The 18678-nt window shown below is 43.4% G+C and overlaps 1 protein-coding gene across 1 annotated transcript in view; it reads right to left on the reverse strand.

Annotated features, from left to right (window-relative positions):
* The window catches only part of LOC147010917 (gamma-tubulin complex component 5-like), an 88423-nt gene that overhangs the window by 44957 nt on the left and 24788 nt on the right, over positions 1-18678 (reverse strand). The window contains exons 6-10 of the mRNA XM_085859893.1: positions 8509-8585; positions 8112-8262; positions 7769-7886; positions 7023-7112; positions 5330-5423 (exon numbers count right to left, since the gene is read on the reverse strand). Coding sequence (XP_085716019.1) covers positions 5330-5423; positions 7023-7112; positions 7769-7886; positions 8112-8262; positions 8509-8585 — 530 coding nt within the window. The remainder of the gene's footprint in view (positions 1-5329; positions 5424-7022; positions 7113-7768; positions 7887-8111; positions 8263-8508; positions 8586-18678) is intronic.

An 18678-nucleotide genomic window follows, 5' to 3' on the forward strand; every position in this document is an offset into this window, starting at 1 on the left:
CTATTGCTAACCCTCCAATCAACTGTGATCCACCTTCGTTTGTGGAAACACAGGCTGCGGTGAACTGGTTGAAATGGGGTGAAGCTCCTGGGATCTTTTTCTGTGGCATCCATGCTGAACTTCTCAAGGCTGGTGGAAATGCTGTACTCATGTCGTTGCATGCAGTGCTGTGCTCTGCCTGGAACACAGACATCATACTAACAGGGTTCGCCACCATTTGCTTCAACAGCAGAGTCCACAGCAGTCAGGCTTTACATCAAAGAGGTCAACGATTGACCATATCCTTGCTCTTCGGGTCCTCATCGAAAGCAGACGAGAGTTTTGGCAGGGGGTGCTCACAGCCTATGTTGATCAAAGCAAAGCGTTAGATTCCTTCTTTGTCTCCGTTACTTCCCTCGTCTCCATTTTCAGGGTTTGCCCTAATCGTTGTTTCATCCGACTAGTGATGTCAATTAAGTCCCGCACCACTAACGTTCCTCCCTGTGGTGATGTCACACATCCCACATTATTGCGCTGTTCCATATCCTGGCTCCTTTTGAGTCGTTCATCCTCTCGGAGCTTTTTGAGTTGTTCGTTCTCTTTCCGGAGTTTTTCCATCTCTGTGGACTCAACTTTTGCTCTCTCCCTGAGTTGATTAATTTCAAACTCGTATTATTTTTGTTTTCTACCCCACCGTCTCTCATGCTCCTCATGGTTCAATCTCATAGTTTCCTTCAATTGGCTTAGTTCCTTTTGTTGTTTCGTTCGTTGTTCTTTCATTATCTCTGCGTACCTCAACCTTGCTTTCTCCTCAAGTCGCCCTTGTCCTTCTTTTTGTTTCATTCCTTGTTCTTTTACGATCTCCACGTACTTCAACCTTGCTTTCTGTTTTAGTTGTTCTTCTCTTTCTTTTTAAATTTCTTTCATTCCTTGTAACTTCATTATCTCTGCATACTTCAACCTGGCTTTCTTTTTCAGTTGTTCTTGTCTTTCTTTTTTAATTTCTTTCACCCCCTGTCCCTCATTCTCCAATCTCATAGTTTCCTTCAATTGGTTAACCTCAAATTCATGTTCTTGTTGTTTTCTATTCCACTGTTCCTCTCGTTCATCCCTCTCCAATCTCGTTGTCTCCTTCAATTGACTGATTTCTCCTTCCTGCTTCATTCCTTGCTCCTTCACTTTCTCCTCGTACTCCAACCTATTTTTTTCCTTTTGGCGTTCACTTTCAAATTCATACTCTTTTTGCTTTCTAAGCCTGGTGTTGGCGCAGTGGTTAGGGCAGCGGCTTGGGATCCAAAAGGTCCTGAGTTCAAGCCCCGTTCGGCCACTGAATTAATACACCAGGGGGTTGACTCAGCCTGTCATCCTTCCGAGGTCGGCGAAGTGAGTACCAGTGTACTGGGCCGGTGTATACCCCGGTTAAAATAGGTGTACCATATCCCTGTGTCGTAAGAGGCGACCAGGGTTGTGTCAGGAAGGGCATCCGGCGTAAAACATGTGCCAAATCACTATGCGGATCATACGGATGATCCGCTGTGGCGACCCTTAACGGGAGCAGCCGAAGGAAGAAGAAGAAGAAGAAGACTCTTTTTGCTTTCTATTCCACTATCTCTCTTGTTCCTCATTCTGCAATCTCGTTATTTCCTTCAATTGGCTGATTTCCTTCTCCTGTGTCATTCCTTGTTCTTTGTGTTTTTTTATTCCACTGTCTCTCTTGTTCCTTATTCTGCAATCTCGTTATTTCCTTCAATTGACTGATTTCTTTCTCCTGTCTCATTCGTTCTTCCATCATTACTCTTTCTTGCATCTCATTCTTTAATCTGGCCTTGGCTTCCAGCTGTTCAATCTGTACAGTGTGGTTCCTTAACATTTCATTCTCTGCTCTCGTTCCTTCCTCTCTTAACATCCTCAGTTCTTTTTGTAGTTCCCTCTCTCTGCTTTGGTGTTTCAGTAACTCAGAAGCTTTTTTCTCTACCTCCTTTCTCATCTCTGCACACTCCAACCCTGCTTTGGCTTCTAACTGTTTGATTTGCTCAGTGTGGTCCCTTAACGTTTCATTCTCTGCTCTCGTTCTTTCCTCTTCCAAGTTCCTCAGCTTGTCTTGTAATTTTCTCTCTTTGTTTTGATGTTTCTGTAACTCAGAAACTTTTTTTTCCAATTCTTTTCTCATCTCCGCACACTCCGACCTTGCTTTGGCTTTGAATTGTTCGATCTGCACCGTGTGGTTCCTTAACGTTTCATTTCTTTCTGTCGTTCTTTCTTCTTTCACCATCCTCAACTCGTTTTGTAATTCCGTCTCTTTGTTTTTGTGTTCCAGTATCTCATAAACTTTTTTCCATTTTTTCTCCCTCTCTTCATTCCTTTTCTTGCACATCTGATCATACTTCAACTTTGCTTCTTCTTCCAATTGTTCCCTATCTTCCTGTTCTCTTTTTACCTCTTCTTCTAGTCTTCTTCTGTCCCGAACGCCTTGTTCTACCTCACGCTCTAGTTGCTTTACTTCCAAATTGTGTTTGCATTCTCTTTCTTCCAACTTATGGATACTCCATTCTATTTTCCCCATTTTTCCCTCCAGTTCTTTGACCTGTCTTGACTTTTCCAATATTTTTTCCTTTAGTTGTTTTAATTCCAAATTGTGCTTGCATTTTTCCTTCTTGAGCTCGGTTGTCCATTCTTCGATAAATTGTTTCTGAAGCCCGACAATGTCCGCCTGCCTCGCCTGCCTTGCCCACATGGTTTGAAACGGTTGTTGGGAGCGCTCGCCTCGTGTCGTGCCCTTCGTTGCGCCAAAAATAGCCGCTCGCTCACGCCTCGTGCCGCGCTGAAGTGCGGCCGCGCCGCCATCTTGCGACTCAGTTTACCGGCAAAGTTCGTGCTCAAAATATGAGGGTGAGCTCCCCCATGGACTAAAATTACAAGTACTGTTCCGGGCCATGGATTCTACATTACTACACATATACATTTCTACCCCCGGCACCTGCTCGCCTCGAAATGCCATCTTATCCCATGGAATTAAATTTAACTGCCCGTGTTTGGTGGGAATCGGGGGTCGCTCCACTCACCCCTGAACCAATTCCCGTGAGTTTAGTTGGAGACGGGGTGGATTCGAATCTCACTCTCGGACACCAGTGTTACGAATTCTGGCCCGACAGGCATGCGAGCGATTGCGTAACTCCAATCGCAACCGCGTCGCCCACCGGATGGACAATTCAGTCGTGACCCTCCTGGAACTACCGCCAGGAGCCAGTCACGGGTGGGGGTTTAACCTCACCACGATCGTGCCAATTGCCCACCCGCACAGGATAGGGTTGCTCGCCAAATTCGACCTACCTAAGTACATGCGCGAGTGGTTGACCGGGCGATCATACCTCGCCGCAGGTCGGCCGAGAACACGAACCGCTTAAGTGGTCCGTTCCATGCTACAGTGATAATCGAGCGGTGTTATCGCCGACCTCGACGGATGCGATTCTGTTTACCAGGCGTTCAAAACCCACTACTCATTCCACGATACAAGATGGCACTTCCAATGGGGAAAGGACGCAACGAACGGGATACGTTTCACACAAGCACATTTATTTCAATTACACACACAACACAAGCAAGGCAGTCATGCAATATACAAGCAACAAATAGAATGCAAAAGCAATACGGCAGACTATAATTATTATTTACAAGCACTTGCACAGTTTCTACTTGGCAGGACACGGTGCCACAGCATGCATACAAAAACAAAGAAAGACCTCCCTCACAGGCAAGGGGGTAGATCTAGGTAGATGTTTTCTTGTGTATCCTTGTGTAACATTGCATGGGTTATCGTGTTCTCTGAACTCTAGTTTTTTTATTTTAAGTACTGTAGTACATGTTGTCTGTCCGTAGACCTTTATGGTCGTGGGCCGTGGATGACCGAAAAGGCCCACAAGACCGAAGGGTCTTACCCGCACCCTCGTGGTGCGACGGTGGGCAGGTCGCGACGTCTCGTCCCCACGGCAACTAGCGTAGCCACACCTGATCTCGGGCCTTGCAACAGTGGGCAGGTCGTGACGCCTTCTCCCCACGGCAATGAGGACAGCCGTGCCTGATCTCGGGCCTTGCAACGGTGGACAGGTCGTGACGGCTTCTCCCCACGGCCACGAGGACAGCCGCGCCTGATCTCGGGCCTTGCAACGGTGGGCAGGTCGTGACGCCTTCTCCCCATGGCCACTAGGACAAGACTTCCACCCGACTGCCCTAAGTCTGTCTACGACGAAGACTTGGACCACGACAGACTTGGACCAAGACCACGACGACCAAGACTTCCACACGACTGCCCCAAGTCTCTGCTATCCGCTCTCTCTTCCAGGCACTCCTCGTGCCCTTTTATTCCTCCTGCGCCCGCCCCGCCCTTTGCGGCGCGTGGGTGGGGGGAGGAACATTCCAGAGAAATTGGGGCGGGAGCTGGTTTCCAACCGTCAAACTTGTTTACCGGAGGAGAAATTGGGGTCGGGCTGGTTTCGTTGCTCCTTTAGTGGCGTTGTGGTGTGGATGGCGTGGTTGTTGAGATGGCGTGGTTGGCGTGGTTGTTGAGATGGCGTGGTTGTTCCAAAATAACGACAGGTAAAGAAAAACGGCTATCTCAAAGCGTCACAGCCCGGATGAATCACACATATTCCCTCTAAACAAAGGGCGTGGACTAACCTGATGACCTTTCTGGTGTATTGCAAATTTCCACAGCCGTAACAATATATATATATATATATATATATATATATATATATATATATATATGTATGTATGTATGTATGTATGTATGTATGTATGTATGTATGTATGTATGTATGTATGTATGTATGTATGTATGTATGTATGTATGTATGTATATATATATATATATATATATATATATATATATATATATATATATATATTCCCATTTATATTTTGGCACCCTTGGGATATCCCTGGAGAGTGCCACATTGTCTCACCACATTCCTCACCTCACTCCCCCAATGAAATTGCATCGTTTCGATGGATAAAATTGGTCAGGTGTTTATGTGGCGCAGGTATGAGGGGCTGAATGGCCTCCTGCTTCTCGTTTTCTTGTGTATCCTTGTGTAACATTGCGTGGGTTATCGTGTTCTCTGAACTCTAGTTTTTTTATTTTAAGTAACGTAGCTCATGTTGTCTGTCAGACTACAATTATTCTTTGAACCTTACTAAAAGAGAAAATTAACAAAGTGTGGAACTCTGAGAGACATTTCAAGGAAGTGCACTAATATAAACCAGGGAATCACATCATTTTGAACATCAAAAAGATATTTACAGTCAATTCCACATTTGAGGTTTATCTCGTCATATCTGCCCACTGCCTCACCTGAGTGAGATGTGAAACTGCAATATCTTTGCTCACAATCACATGTCCCCCTTCCTCCTTAAATGCAAACAGGTTGCGTGCACCAGAGAGTAACCTACAAAAATACACCACAAACGTCAAACAAAAAAATAAAATAGAGAACAGGTCTGGTGACATAATAACAGACTAGTCTAAAAATAAGCTTCGCCACACACACACACACACACACACACACACACACACACACACACACACACACACACACACACACACACACACACACACACACACACACACACACACACACACACACACACACACACACACACACACACACACACACACACACACACACACACACACACACACACACACACACACTTCTTTGTATTCTTACCTTCATTTTTAAGTGGAATAAGTTGCTTCTCTACACTCCCTATGATATCCTTAACCATCTTCCTCTTTTATATGTATCTCGTCTTGAGACTGCAAAATTCCATTCAATTTCATCAAGTTCCTACCTGCTGCCCTTAAAATCCAAACTTGCTTTTCAAAGCTTAAATTAATCTCTCATCGTGAGATTAACTTGGACGATGAGCTGGTTGTGAGCTTACAAATACTCTTCTGCTTCAGCCTGCCCCATCATGTTTGGATCACAAATGCAATATAATGTCCACACTCTTTTTCAGAGCATCGATGCTGCCAAAGTTGTTTCTTGGCCTCTGCCTATATAATAGATGATTTGTGTCGGATGGTTCACCATTGCCTTTCCCAGCGGTAGTGAGAGCAGGAACTTGGAATTTAACCAGAGTGCCAGCAAACAATGGCCTACTCTTGTGAAACAATGTGGTATCTTCAAGGTACACTAACAGACTGGACTTCTCTCTCCTCCTCTTCCTGTTATAAGGGGTAATGATATTCTCCTGAGCACAAATTATTCCCCGTTTATTATCACCCACGTTTTTTGAAAAAAAAACGGGGGGGGGGGGTGTATTACAATCGGCTCCGTTTGTCTGTCCGTCCGTTTGTCTGTTCCTCCATCACACTATCTCCTCCGAAACAGTTGGGCAGAAATTCACCAAACTTGGCAGTTATGATCACCACATGGCAATAAGGTACAGGAGCGGTGTCATTTTTTCCCCACCCCACTTTGGGTCAGGATCAAAAGATCAAATACTGAAAAATACAATTATGGGCACATTTTAAAACACTTTTACATGAAGCTTTGGAAGTGCAATCAACATTAGGAAATGCATGAAATAGGTAATAGATGTTTTGGATTTGACCCTTGGATCATGCCCCAGGGGGTCGGGACTTGAGATCACAAGGGTCAAAACGGGGAAAAAAATTAACTCAATATTTGATATCCACCAGGTTATTCCTGGTGGAACTTTTGCCATCTTTTAGCTTTGCTTTGTGTGGGAAGCGTGGGGATTTGCGATGGCATGCCATCGACTTCACTCTAGTTTTTTAAATCTTTTCAACTTCTAAGGTTGCCTTCTACTGGCTATCTCTATAAAACAAAGTTGTAAATACAGAAACTATACCAGTCTTGCCCCTACATAACATTGCCTGTAATTCTATCCTCATATTAATCAAACTCTACGCAAATATACCTCACTTATCCTTCCTCTTTCCTTTGCTCACTCTGCTTGATGTTCATTTCATTTTTTTTTTACAGGACCATTTTCTTGTATTGAATGCAATAACTTACCAAAGAATTTCTCGTACAAGCTGTGCCTCTGTCATAACAACTCTGTGCGCTGGTTCGTAAAAAGGTTTTGAGCTGCAGCAGTAGTTTTCCCTACATACCATGGATAATACAAGAAAGTTATAAGACAACCTGGGCTCGTAACATTTGAGAATATCTGCTCAAAGGTAAAGCTCTTGAAGAAACGCTTTGACACCAATGGTAATTCTATTATCATGATAATGCCACGATGAGATTTCATTCCTTGCATTTTCAGACCCCACATATTGTAACTGAGCAGAATAGTTACAATTTTTAAATGAATTGTGCAATTAATGGACAGACCAATTATGGCAAAGAGATGGACCGTAACCATATAACATATTTCATACAAGATCTTCTTCAATGTCGCTGCAGTTTTAAAGATGGCCAGTAATAATTTTTAAAACAATTACTCTTAGACAAAAATGAAAAAATAAAAAGGCAATTTTGTCCGATATTGCACCTCAAACCCTTTGAAGCTCAGCATGCGAACAATATCGGATGAAGGGTTTTTACTTTAAAATACATAAATATTTCACCATTTTGCTGAACTCACTCATTAAAAAAACAAAAAACTCAATGACTGATCATCTTAATACGTTCAAAAATGGGGTGTTAAAAAATATAAATAAAAGTAGCTGAAGTGTAAAATAAAGCAAGGTGCCAAGCAAAAAAAAAGGCCAGTGTGCTGCATGCTGCTCTTCTGTGTCCGTGATGGCATTACTCACCAGCGGTCAAGAAGGTTAGAATTAGGATGCTTGCTCCACACTCGACGTCTGAAATTTCCCCTCCAGAATTGCAACATGAGGTGCTGTTTCAGGACATTCCTTTCATCTTGCTCACTCTCTGTGGCACAAAAATCAGTGTGAAGTGTGATGTTAACAATGAAAAAAAAAGAGAGCATTTCACAATTCACAGCCTCAATGGGGTATATAGATTACAGTAGATCTGCATGCAAACACACTCACCCACACAGACAGATTACAATAATCTCTCCCGTCCCCTTGGGAACGGGTGAGACTAATAGGAATGATATCAGAAGGAAACAGGTTTGAGATGCAGTACACGAACCTGATGTAAATGGAACGGGTTTTGCTTTTGTAGTGAGGGTTGATGTAACGGAGCCCACAGGATGATCACCATGAGCATTAACTGGCTTATTCTGGATATTGTGCTGCACTCGTAATTCTACTTCTTCTTCCCAGCTTTCTTCAGACCATTCCTAAAACACAGACAAAAGCTGTATACATACATACTCCAATGATAAAATAAACAACCAGAGCAAAATTAAAAACAGCTTGTGCAGTTTACTGGCTACACAGGAGGCAGAAATTATGAAAGAGTGGTTTGAGCAAAGCAGAGTTTGAAAAATAATAAAAAGTTAACAAAAAAAAAAACAACCAAAAGATGCAAATAGTGGAAGAAAGCATAACTTAGAGACAACAAATGGGAAGGCAACAAGAAGTACCGTTGTATCAGACAGAACTGCATCATCGGATTCTCTACTCTCACCAAGGAAGCTACTGTCCCAGGTATCCTCTTGATCTACAGAAGGCATTTGAACACATGAGGTTGTAGAAACATACACCACCAGAAATGTCATTGCACAGCACAAGTTATAGATTTATGTTATGTAACAGATGCAAACCCACACATGATAACCCTCGGCATGTAAAGGTTCATATTAACAATATATTATACTTTGAGTTACATTGAAACAGAACTTAAATTTCATATACCGACATGGCAACAATTAGATGTGATAATTATACTCCATTTCATGTTCCTATCATCAAATAGCAACCCCACCAATAGGATATCGATATCAACATCACCCCACCAATAGAAGGACATCAAGCCCAAACAACATATCTGCGACCACAAAACGATCGCCAAGGTTAAGCCTTCATATCTTCTTTTGAACCGCCATATCACCTTGACCTTCAACATTTTGGGATAGAGTGTGAATTTAAAAAAATGTGTCCCCATTTACAATCTTTATATAAAACTCAACATCATGAAAATCAAAGGAAAATTATTCAAGTTATGATCAAAAAGGTGTTTTTACTTAAATAGGTCACAATCCGAACCAGACATAATTCGACGTCGCGACGTCAACCGATATGCCTCCACCCACATTAAGTCTTTGTTTATTCTAACTTTGACCTAAAACCTCACGACCATTTGACCTCAATATCTGACCTGAACATATATTCATCACGGTACATGAACTTGGTTTAGTTCAAATCCCAAAGCCAATGGTATCACATTAATAGGAGTTTTAATGCAACCTCTGACCCTTGACCTTTTAGGAACAAATAATCTATCATAGATGGATGCATTCACGGAGGATTATACATACTTGTACCAAGTTTTAATTCAATCCCTTCAGCTGTTCTCATGTATCACATTTTTATCTGACATGACCTCTAACCTCTTGATGCTGAAATCCAATCAGTTAATCTTTTCATCAAAAAACGTACTCATATCAAGTTTGGTCAAAATCCCATCACTGGTTCACAAGTTAGCGTGGTTACAAATTTTTTACCTGACGGGACCTCTGACCTTTTATCTCTTAATCTAATTAGTTTATCTTTACATCAAGTATGACTTAGATTTTCGTTACAACGATAACTTAAGAACAGCCGAAGGGATCTATCATGGATGCATGGAAGGACAGACGGACAACCCGAAAACATAATCCCTCCAGCGACTCCATCAACAGAGGCATAAAATAAGTATGTCAATGACAATAATTAAATATCAGGTGCCCAACATCAATGCAGGTACACTATTATGATGTAAGGACATATCAGACATCAGGACAAAATTGAGTGATAAAAAAACCGCATTATTTTATTCAGACTGCCATTTGACCTTGACCTTTAACCTAGAGGGGTATGGTGTATATTGTGACGTCCACGGGACTTGAACAGTCCCGCCAACGTTGAATGAGCCGAAACGATGGAGGCGGTTTATTTTTTATAACCCAAAGATGGCGGTTTTAATCGCTCTACAGCAAACAGGATGAGGAAGGAGGCACAAGTCACTTTTCACTGAGTTAATAATGTTTATTTCTCTAACCAGAAATAATAAGACTCGGCAGGAGGAGGGATCCGGGGCGATTCGACAGGATGGTGGTGTGGGTTCGGGCGTGGGGAAAACACAAACAATTCCAATGGATATACAAATCTCAAACCCTCTAAGGCGCCAGTTACACACACACACACACACACACACACACACACACACACACACACACACACACACACACACACACACACACACACACACACACACACACACACACACACACACACACACACACACACACACACACACACACACACAAAACGTAGCTGGTCCTGGTGGTCAGGCTGGCCCGTGGTGTCGACGCAACAGTCACTGGATTGGCGCCGGACGAGCTGGCGTTGTGCTCGTCTAGTGTCGACCTCCTGGTGTAGGCCCAAGTCCGCTCACAGCCGCCAGGGAGCCAGTTCTGGCGCCAAGATGCGAGCAGGAGAGGGAGGCAGGTTCGCCCGCCGTTCGGTCCCGTACTCCGAGCCAGCAGAACTCCAGAGCCAACCGAGGTGAGGCACGAGGCACAGCAAGGCCACGAGACACGACGAATCGAGAAACGAACCAGCACAATGAGAGAGCACGCTCAGAGATCAACAGCCTCGACCAGACGCTTTCTTTTTATGACTCTTCCTCTCCTTCTTTTCCCGAACAGAACCTTTTTATACTCGAGTCCTCGTCACTTCCAATCAAGCCCTTTTATTGGCCCTCTGCCGTCGCCTTCTGCCAATCGTGATCAAGGGGCGGAGCCATCCGCAGAACTGTCCTGTTACGTCACGGCAAGCCTACAGGGAATACTAAAAGGGTTTATGCATACACACTTACCCTAACCAGTCTCCCTATCTAATTACGTGACAATTATCATTTCCCCCTTAAAGAAATGGACATTTACTAGACAACTTATCACCACTAAATTGCTACTTATTACATCGAGATCCTGGTAAACTCGAACAGCATGGCATACCTAATTAAACATCCTAATTACCCTTTGAATGCATACCCCCCCCCCTCAGACGTAACAATATTAAGCATAATGTGCCATACTCTATGTCTAGGCTATTTTGAGAGGGAAATTTCGTTCTGATCAGACAAACCTTAATTGAGCTATGATGAAAACGTTAAATGCTCTATAATTAGGGCATGGCCTTAAAATTAAATCAAGGTAGGACTACCATATGTCTGGTTTTCCAGGGACACATCTCATTTTCGGTCCTTAAATATCGAAACATATCTGAGATTCTGCCATTTTTTTGCTTTTACATTTTTCAAGGGATAAGTTTTTAGATTTGGGATACCTTTTTTAAATGGTTAAACCGTTTTGTACATTTTGTTATGGTTATAAAATGTGGTTATGTAATGTTTGGACCAAGACAGTTTAATACATGTCTGTGCTACTCCGTCATGGCGTAATGGATGTGTTCAAACATCGACACCCATGCGTCCACTTCCTGTCCAACCTCGCAGTGAGCAAGAGCGTCCACAGTGCCATGGTCAGTCCGCAATGCAGGGTCTTTTCTGAGTCTGTACCATACACACTTGTTTGATTTTCTTCAAGAGCTCTTTGATATTTTATTTTACTACCCCCAAACACAATGCCAAAATGAAAGTGTAAATTCACTGCAGAACAAAAGACAAAATTCCCGTGTTTTTGAAGTAGTTGAGACGAATGGGAAGCTGAGTGCTTGGTATGTATCGCTGGTACGTCTCTGTGGCAAATATAGGTTCCATTGATTTACAATCGCATGTGGACTCGGACATGCACAATATTTACAATAATAATTCAGAATTTCGAGTGAAAGAATGGCAGTTTGCAGTCAAAATTAATTGAGGTCCACAACACGCCGAATGAGACTGCTGATATGATTGCTCAATACGTAAAGTAAATTCTTGAAAAGTGTCCCAATGTGGAGTGTCCTTTTTTTTTAAGTTCAAATATGGTAACCCTAGGTCAAGGTCAAAAAATGTCAACCCTACATACTTTTTATTCCCATTGTTGATGCAAAGAATTTCATTCCAAAAGTCCCAGCTGGCTCAGAGATACAGTTCAGACATTGGCAGAAAAACAAAAAAAAAGAAAAAGTGGTTTCGTACTCCTAAGGGTCGAAGAAACTCTGAGGACCATAAAAAACTGGAGGCACTAATTGTAGACCCTATGACAGGTATATATGCCTGGTGTTGGTTTAATGGCAAGAGTGGTGGGCTTGGTATCCTCAAGTCCCGAGTTCAAATCCCACTCTGCTGTTGAATTAATACCAGGTGGGGATGACTCAGCCTGTCATCCTTCCGAGGTCGGCAAAATGAGTGCCAGCTTGCTGGTATCCTGTGTCGGAGTGGCGACCTGTCCAGGATTGTTCCCAATAGCCAACGAGACTGCTTAGGCAGCTCTAACACTCTGCTCAGAGTATGGTCCCAATGGATGGATAGACAGGTATATTAGCCTCCCACTATCCATTACACTTAAAAGGGGGAGGTTTTAAATTACACTTTTTGAGAAGGACCAACAACAAGCAACAACAACAAGCATTTAAAGGCCATTTTCCCTGCTAAAGCGGGCGTTAGCCTTGCAGGCCCCATGACAACCTTCTCCACTTTACCCAATTTTCTACATCTCCCCTTCTTAATCCCCTTGCCCACATTTCTTCTTCCACCACCTTTAGCCAAGTTTTTCTCGGTCTTCCCAGTCCTCTACTTCCGACTACACTCATTTCCAACAATCCTCTCACCCAGTCACTTTCATCCTTCCTCAACACATAACCCAACCATCTCAACCTGTTTCTCTTCACAACATCCATCACAGACTCTATTCCCATCATCTTCTGCAAGTCATCATTTGTCTTCCTCTCTCTCAACGATACTCTGCACATTCACCGAACCATTCGCATTTCCACCCTTTCCAGCCTTTGCTGCTGCTCCATGTTCAGTACCCATGTCTCACTCCCATAAATCATTGTACTCCTCACACATGTAGCATACACCTTTCCCTTCAGCTTCAACGACACTCCCCTCTTCGTCAGCACACCACTCAGTTCCCGAAACTTCTTCCATGCACATCTCACTCTAGCAACCATCGAAGAGTCTGATCCACCTTCTGCATACTTTGCAGTCTACACCACATACTTTACCACTTGCCATCACCTTCGTCTTTCGGATATTCACCTTCAAACCTTTTTCCTCCATACATTCCTTCCACTTGTTCATCTTCTCCTGCAGTCCATCCATACTCACTGCAATCAACATGAGATCATCTGCATACAGCAGCTCCCACGGTAAATAATACAGGGCTTTTAGCAGAAATACTTGGTCAACCTCACACAAATTGCAACAAAAGCAAACTCAACAGATTTTGGTTCCTGAATATGTCCTCAGTGACAGAAAAAAAGTCCTAAGGAATCCTCCAGGGGGAAAGTCCTGAAATCTATGGAAATCCAATATGGCCACCACCCGGCTTCAGCGAAAATGTGAAAATTGTAAAGATTGATATTTTAATATGTAAATATATGTTTTTCTGCATTCTAATTGTTTCTAGTTATGGTCAGTATATTGATATACAAGAATAATTATAAAAAAGTGAAATGTATTGAGGGTAAAATAAAAAATTATAGCTTTTTTGTCCAAAAATGTCAAAAACTTTTCCCTAAAAATAGTTTGACTTGAGAAAGTTTGTTCATATAAGAACATATGTATCCGCAGGCATACATACTATATATTTCCAGATACAGGGACATTAGTACTATCCTCTGGTGAAAGAATTAACACACAATATTAATTTTTATTGAATTTATTTCCATTTGCCTACCCCTACCCCCTTAACTTGAAATATGTGCACTTTGTGCGTATTCGGTCCAAACAAAGGATAAACGCCTGGCTAGAGCTAATACATTAATAGGATTAAGACAAATTCTGATATTAAATGCCATAGCTATGTTTATTTGTTAATATAACATAGTCAGTTCAAACTTTAAAACAATTATACTAATTCTGGATTTTTATTTTCAGGCATGGAGGGACCTGAACGGTGTGCCATCTGCAAACAGGATGGAGGAGGCCCAAACAGGATGCTCTGAAAATCTTGATGTTCTGTGGAAGACATCCATCTTGTTTGGGTCCCCCAGACCTGCATGGTCAGGAATGATGCAATTCATACACAAGGGTGACGACCCTGGCAAGGCGGCTATCATGTTTCTGCCCATGATAGACATGAACTCGAGTGACAGCACATGCATATACTCGACCCTGATGTTTGTCAGTGAACATGCACGACGCCACGGTGTCACTCCAGTAATCACCTTTGATCAGCCCCTCTGGTGGAAGGCCTTCATGATCATCAACTCGGAGCCTATGGGAAGTGATCTGAAAGGGATTGTCCTACGCTTGGGCGGCTTCCACGCAGAGATGAGTTTCCTCGGATGTATTAGACACCTGATGGTGTCATCCGGGCTTCAAGAACTGATGGAGTTGATATATGCCCCCAATGCAGTGATTCATATGTTTAGTGGCAAGGCCATTGCCCACGCAGTTCACGCATACCTAATTGTTGATGCAGCCCTCAATGCCTTGCTGTTGACAAATGTGCTCAATGCGCCTCTACCATGCCTACCTGAAACATCAGACGGCAATGGGAATGAAGATCCGGACTTAGCCGAAGCAGCTCCAAGGCCGCTACGTGACCAGCATACAGATCTAAGCAATAATCCAGACTTCAACAAAGCTTGTACCCTCTATGAGAATCTGATAGCTGGGACACTGTCTGTGGAAGAAGTATGCAAGTCTGACGTCTTGAAACGAATCAAAGACCACCTTTAGAAGCATGCCGAGTCTGCAAAGATATCTTCTAGAACTTCAGTGCTCTGGGTTCAGTATATGGACATGCTAGACATTCGACACAAATACATCAGGGCAGAGTGCACTGGGAACTGGGCAATACATCGACAGGCCATCCAGGAAATGCTGCCTTACCTGGCAGCCTCGGGCCACAACCTGTATGCCAAATCTGCGAGGGTGTATCTGCAGCAGATGTCCAACCTCAAAACTCAACATCCCAGTGTCCAACAACGTTTTGATGAGGAGTTCCATGTGGTTTGACGAAGTGATCACCTGTGGGCAGGTCTTTCATCTGACCTGATCATCGAAACAAGTTCTGATGAGAAGTTTGAAGACCAGCGGGGGGCTCACACGAGGGCGAGGAATGACAGAGCAACAACGGCTGGTATGGCTACTATCAATGCCTGCCCATGCAGAAATAAACCAGGCAATGCAGGAGCTCACAGGTGTGAACTACAACGCTGAAGAGCAGAAGGACATGACCAAGGCAAGACAATCTCGTGACTGGAAGGACACACTATCAGCTCTTCAGTATTTACAGGAACGGAATCCGTTCAGTAGTAATCCACGTCTGAGGAACATTGCTACTGGAGTTCATGCACACCCCACCGTCAACGTCGATACAGCACATGCTGTAGGAGCCAAAAAATATTGAAATCTATGGATGGGAAAACACCTGCCGAGTACACATTTAAGAGGAAAGAGCAAGTTGTCACCCTCGGCATGAAGTCATCTGTCAAGATTGATGGAGAGCAAGTCCAGGTTGACCCACAACTCCTCTTCCAGAGACTGATCACTGTTGCACAGACAGCAGAAGAACTGGAGTCAGCCTTCAAATATGAACTGTGCAGCTATCCACCAGCCCTCTTTGATTCCTCTCTTCAGCTCCGAGAAGCACACAAGCCAGTCTTTGCTGATGCCATCTGGGATCTTCTTGGATCCGATGTCCCAGCCGATATCCCCAATGATGGGCAACAGTATGTTTTGGATGGCAGGGCACTTGTTCAACGCATTCCATGGTCTCGTGGATCTACATACAGAGACGTATGCCACCAGTACACCGATTATGTAACGAAGAAGTACGGAGATGCCATAGTCGTGTTTGATGGTTATGAGAGTACCAACACGAAGGACATGACACACCACAGACGGTCTAAAGGGAATGCTGGCACTACTGTGACATTTACAGCTGATATGCATCTCACAATGAAGAAGGAACAGTTTCTTGCCAATAGGCAGAATAAACAGCAATTCATCTTTGTGTTGAGTGAAGAGCTTCAGAAGAAGAACTGTGAGACACACCATGCCTCAGGGGATGCTGATCTCCTGATTGTAATGAAGGCCGTGCAGTCTGCTACTGTCACCAACACTGTGTTAGTTGATGATGACACAGACCTCCTCGTCCTCCTATGCTACCATGCAAGCTTAGAATCCCATGACCTCTTCTTTTGTCCCGAGCCAAAGAAGAACACGAAGAAGCCTTGCATCTGGAACATCAAGGCTACAAAGAAAATGATTGGTACAGACATATGCAAGCACATACTGTTTGTACATGCAGTTCTTGGGTGCGACACGACATCTCGTCTTCATGGGATTGGAAAGGGAGCTTCCCTCAAAAAGTTCAAAGCAAACAACACATTCCATGAGCAGGCCAAGGTTTTTGATATATATCCAGATTCCGTATGTGATGTGGCAGATGCAGGAGAAAAAACATTGGTGATAATCTACAACGGAAAGTCAACTGACACCCTGGACACCCTCCGGTATCAGCGGTATTGGGACAAGGTGGCTTTGAGCTCCTCCCACGTGCAACCACAGACGTTACCACCAACATCAGAAGCAGCAAAGTATCACAGCCTGCGCATGTATCTGCAAGTCCAAGAATGGAAGGGATGTGCAGATGAACTTCTTCCGACAGACTGGGGTTGGCAGAAGTGTGACGAGGGTTTTGTGCCACTTCAGACATCAATAGCTCCAGCTCCTGAAAAGATGTTACGTGTCATTAGGTGCAACTGCCAGGCTGAATGTAGCACCATGAGATGCACATGCAAGAAGCACAACATTGAGTGCACTCCAGCTTGTGGAAACTGCAGGGGCTCTGGCTGCACAAACACTCCATGTGACAATGATGAGGATGATGACGACATTGTCAAGTTCTAACTTTAATATGCTTGATTTTTCTCAACATGTATAGTAAGTTTATTATGGATGTAGTTTCTGAGTTTACTGCGAATTTTCATTTTCATTTCGAAACATTCGTCAGGCAGATGTGATTGCCCCGAGTGGAATTGTGAATTTTGTCATGTTTCAATGATTTACATAATTCAATTGTATTGCCATAGACTTGATTTCATCTTGTGTCTTCAACGCTTCTTATTTTTTTTGTCCAGGAGCCAAAATCAGTATCAGGTAAATGGTTTTTTTTCGGGACAAAATAGACATTTTTGGACAAAAAAAGCTATAATTTTTTATTTTACCCTCAATACATTTCACTTTTTTATAATTATTCTTGTATATCAATATACTGACCATAACTAGAAACAATTAGAATGCAGAAAAACATATATTTACATATTAAAATATCAATTTTTACAATTTTATCATTTTCCCCGAAGCCGGGTGGCTGCCATATTGGATTTCCATAGATTTCAGGACTTTCCCCCCCCCGGAGGATCCCTTAGGACTTTTTTTCTGTCACTGAGGACATATCCAGGAATCAAAATCTGTTGAGTTTGCTTTTGTTACAATTTGTGTGAGGTCATCCGACATTTTGCCTGTACTAAAACCCTCCTTTACCCTCCGAGCCAGTACCTCCATCACAACTACAAATAGAAGTGGACTTAGTAGTACCAACCCCTGGTGCACTCCCACCTTCACTTCACTCACCACTGTTCCCATCCTTCGTCCTTACAGCTGTGCACGCTCTCTCGTACATTGCCATCACTACTCTGATCAACCATTCCTCCACTCCTAACTTCCTCAATGCCCACCTCATAACTTCGCGTGGAACCCTATCAAATGCTTTCTCCAAATCAACAAACCCAAAAAACAACTTCTTCCTCTTCTCCATGTACTTCTCCTGCAACTGCCTTACAATAAAAATCGCATCTGTCGTTCCTCTTCCTGGCATAAATCCAAACTGCATTTCATCAATCTTTCCCTTCTTCCTTATCCTCTTCTCCAACACCCTTTCCAATACCTTCATTCCATGCTCCAATAACTTTATTGCTCGATAGGAGCCACAGTCCAGAGGGTCACCTTTCCCCTTGTACAGAGGGACGAGGGTACTCAGTTCCCAATCCACTGGAATGTGGCCTTCTTTCACCACCAGATTACAGATCTCTGTCATGCTCTTCACACCCCAACTTCCCGCTGCCTTCAACATATCTCCCACAACTCCCGTCGGCCATCCTGCTTTTCTACTCTTCATTGGTCTTATAGATTCCTCACACCTTCCTTCTCAGTTATCTTCGCTGCTGGTCCAAAAACTGGGTTACTCTCGATGTTGCTATCCCATTAATTTTCTACATTCAACAGCCTTTCCATATATCTCTTCCATTTTCCTTTAATTCCATCCGAGTCCACAACGATTTGTCCCACTTCATCCTTCAAGCAACTCATCCCCGTCACATCACACCTCTCTCTCGCTATCTGCTTTGCAATCCTGAATACTGCTCTCTGACCCTCTTCCGAATCCAAGCGTTCTCCAAACATTTTCCTATAGGCCTCCTGCACCTTT

Source organism: Eptatretus burgeri, chromosome 16, assembly GCF_056783735.1.
Source record: "Eptatretus burgeri isolate ZD-2024b chromosome 16, Ebu_testis_v1, whole genome shotgun sequence".
Taxonomy (NCBI): Eukaryota; Metazoa; Chordata; class Myxini; order Myxiniformes; family Myxinidae; genus Eptatretus; species Eptatretus burgeri.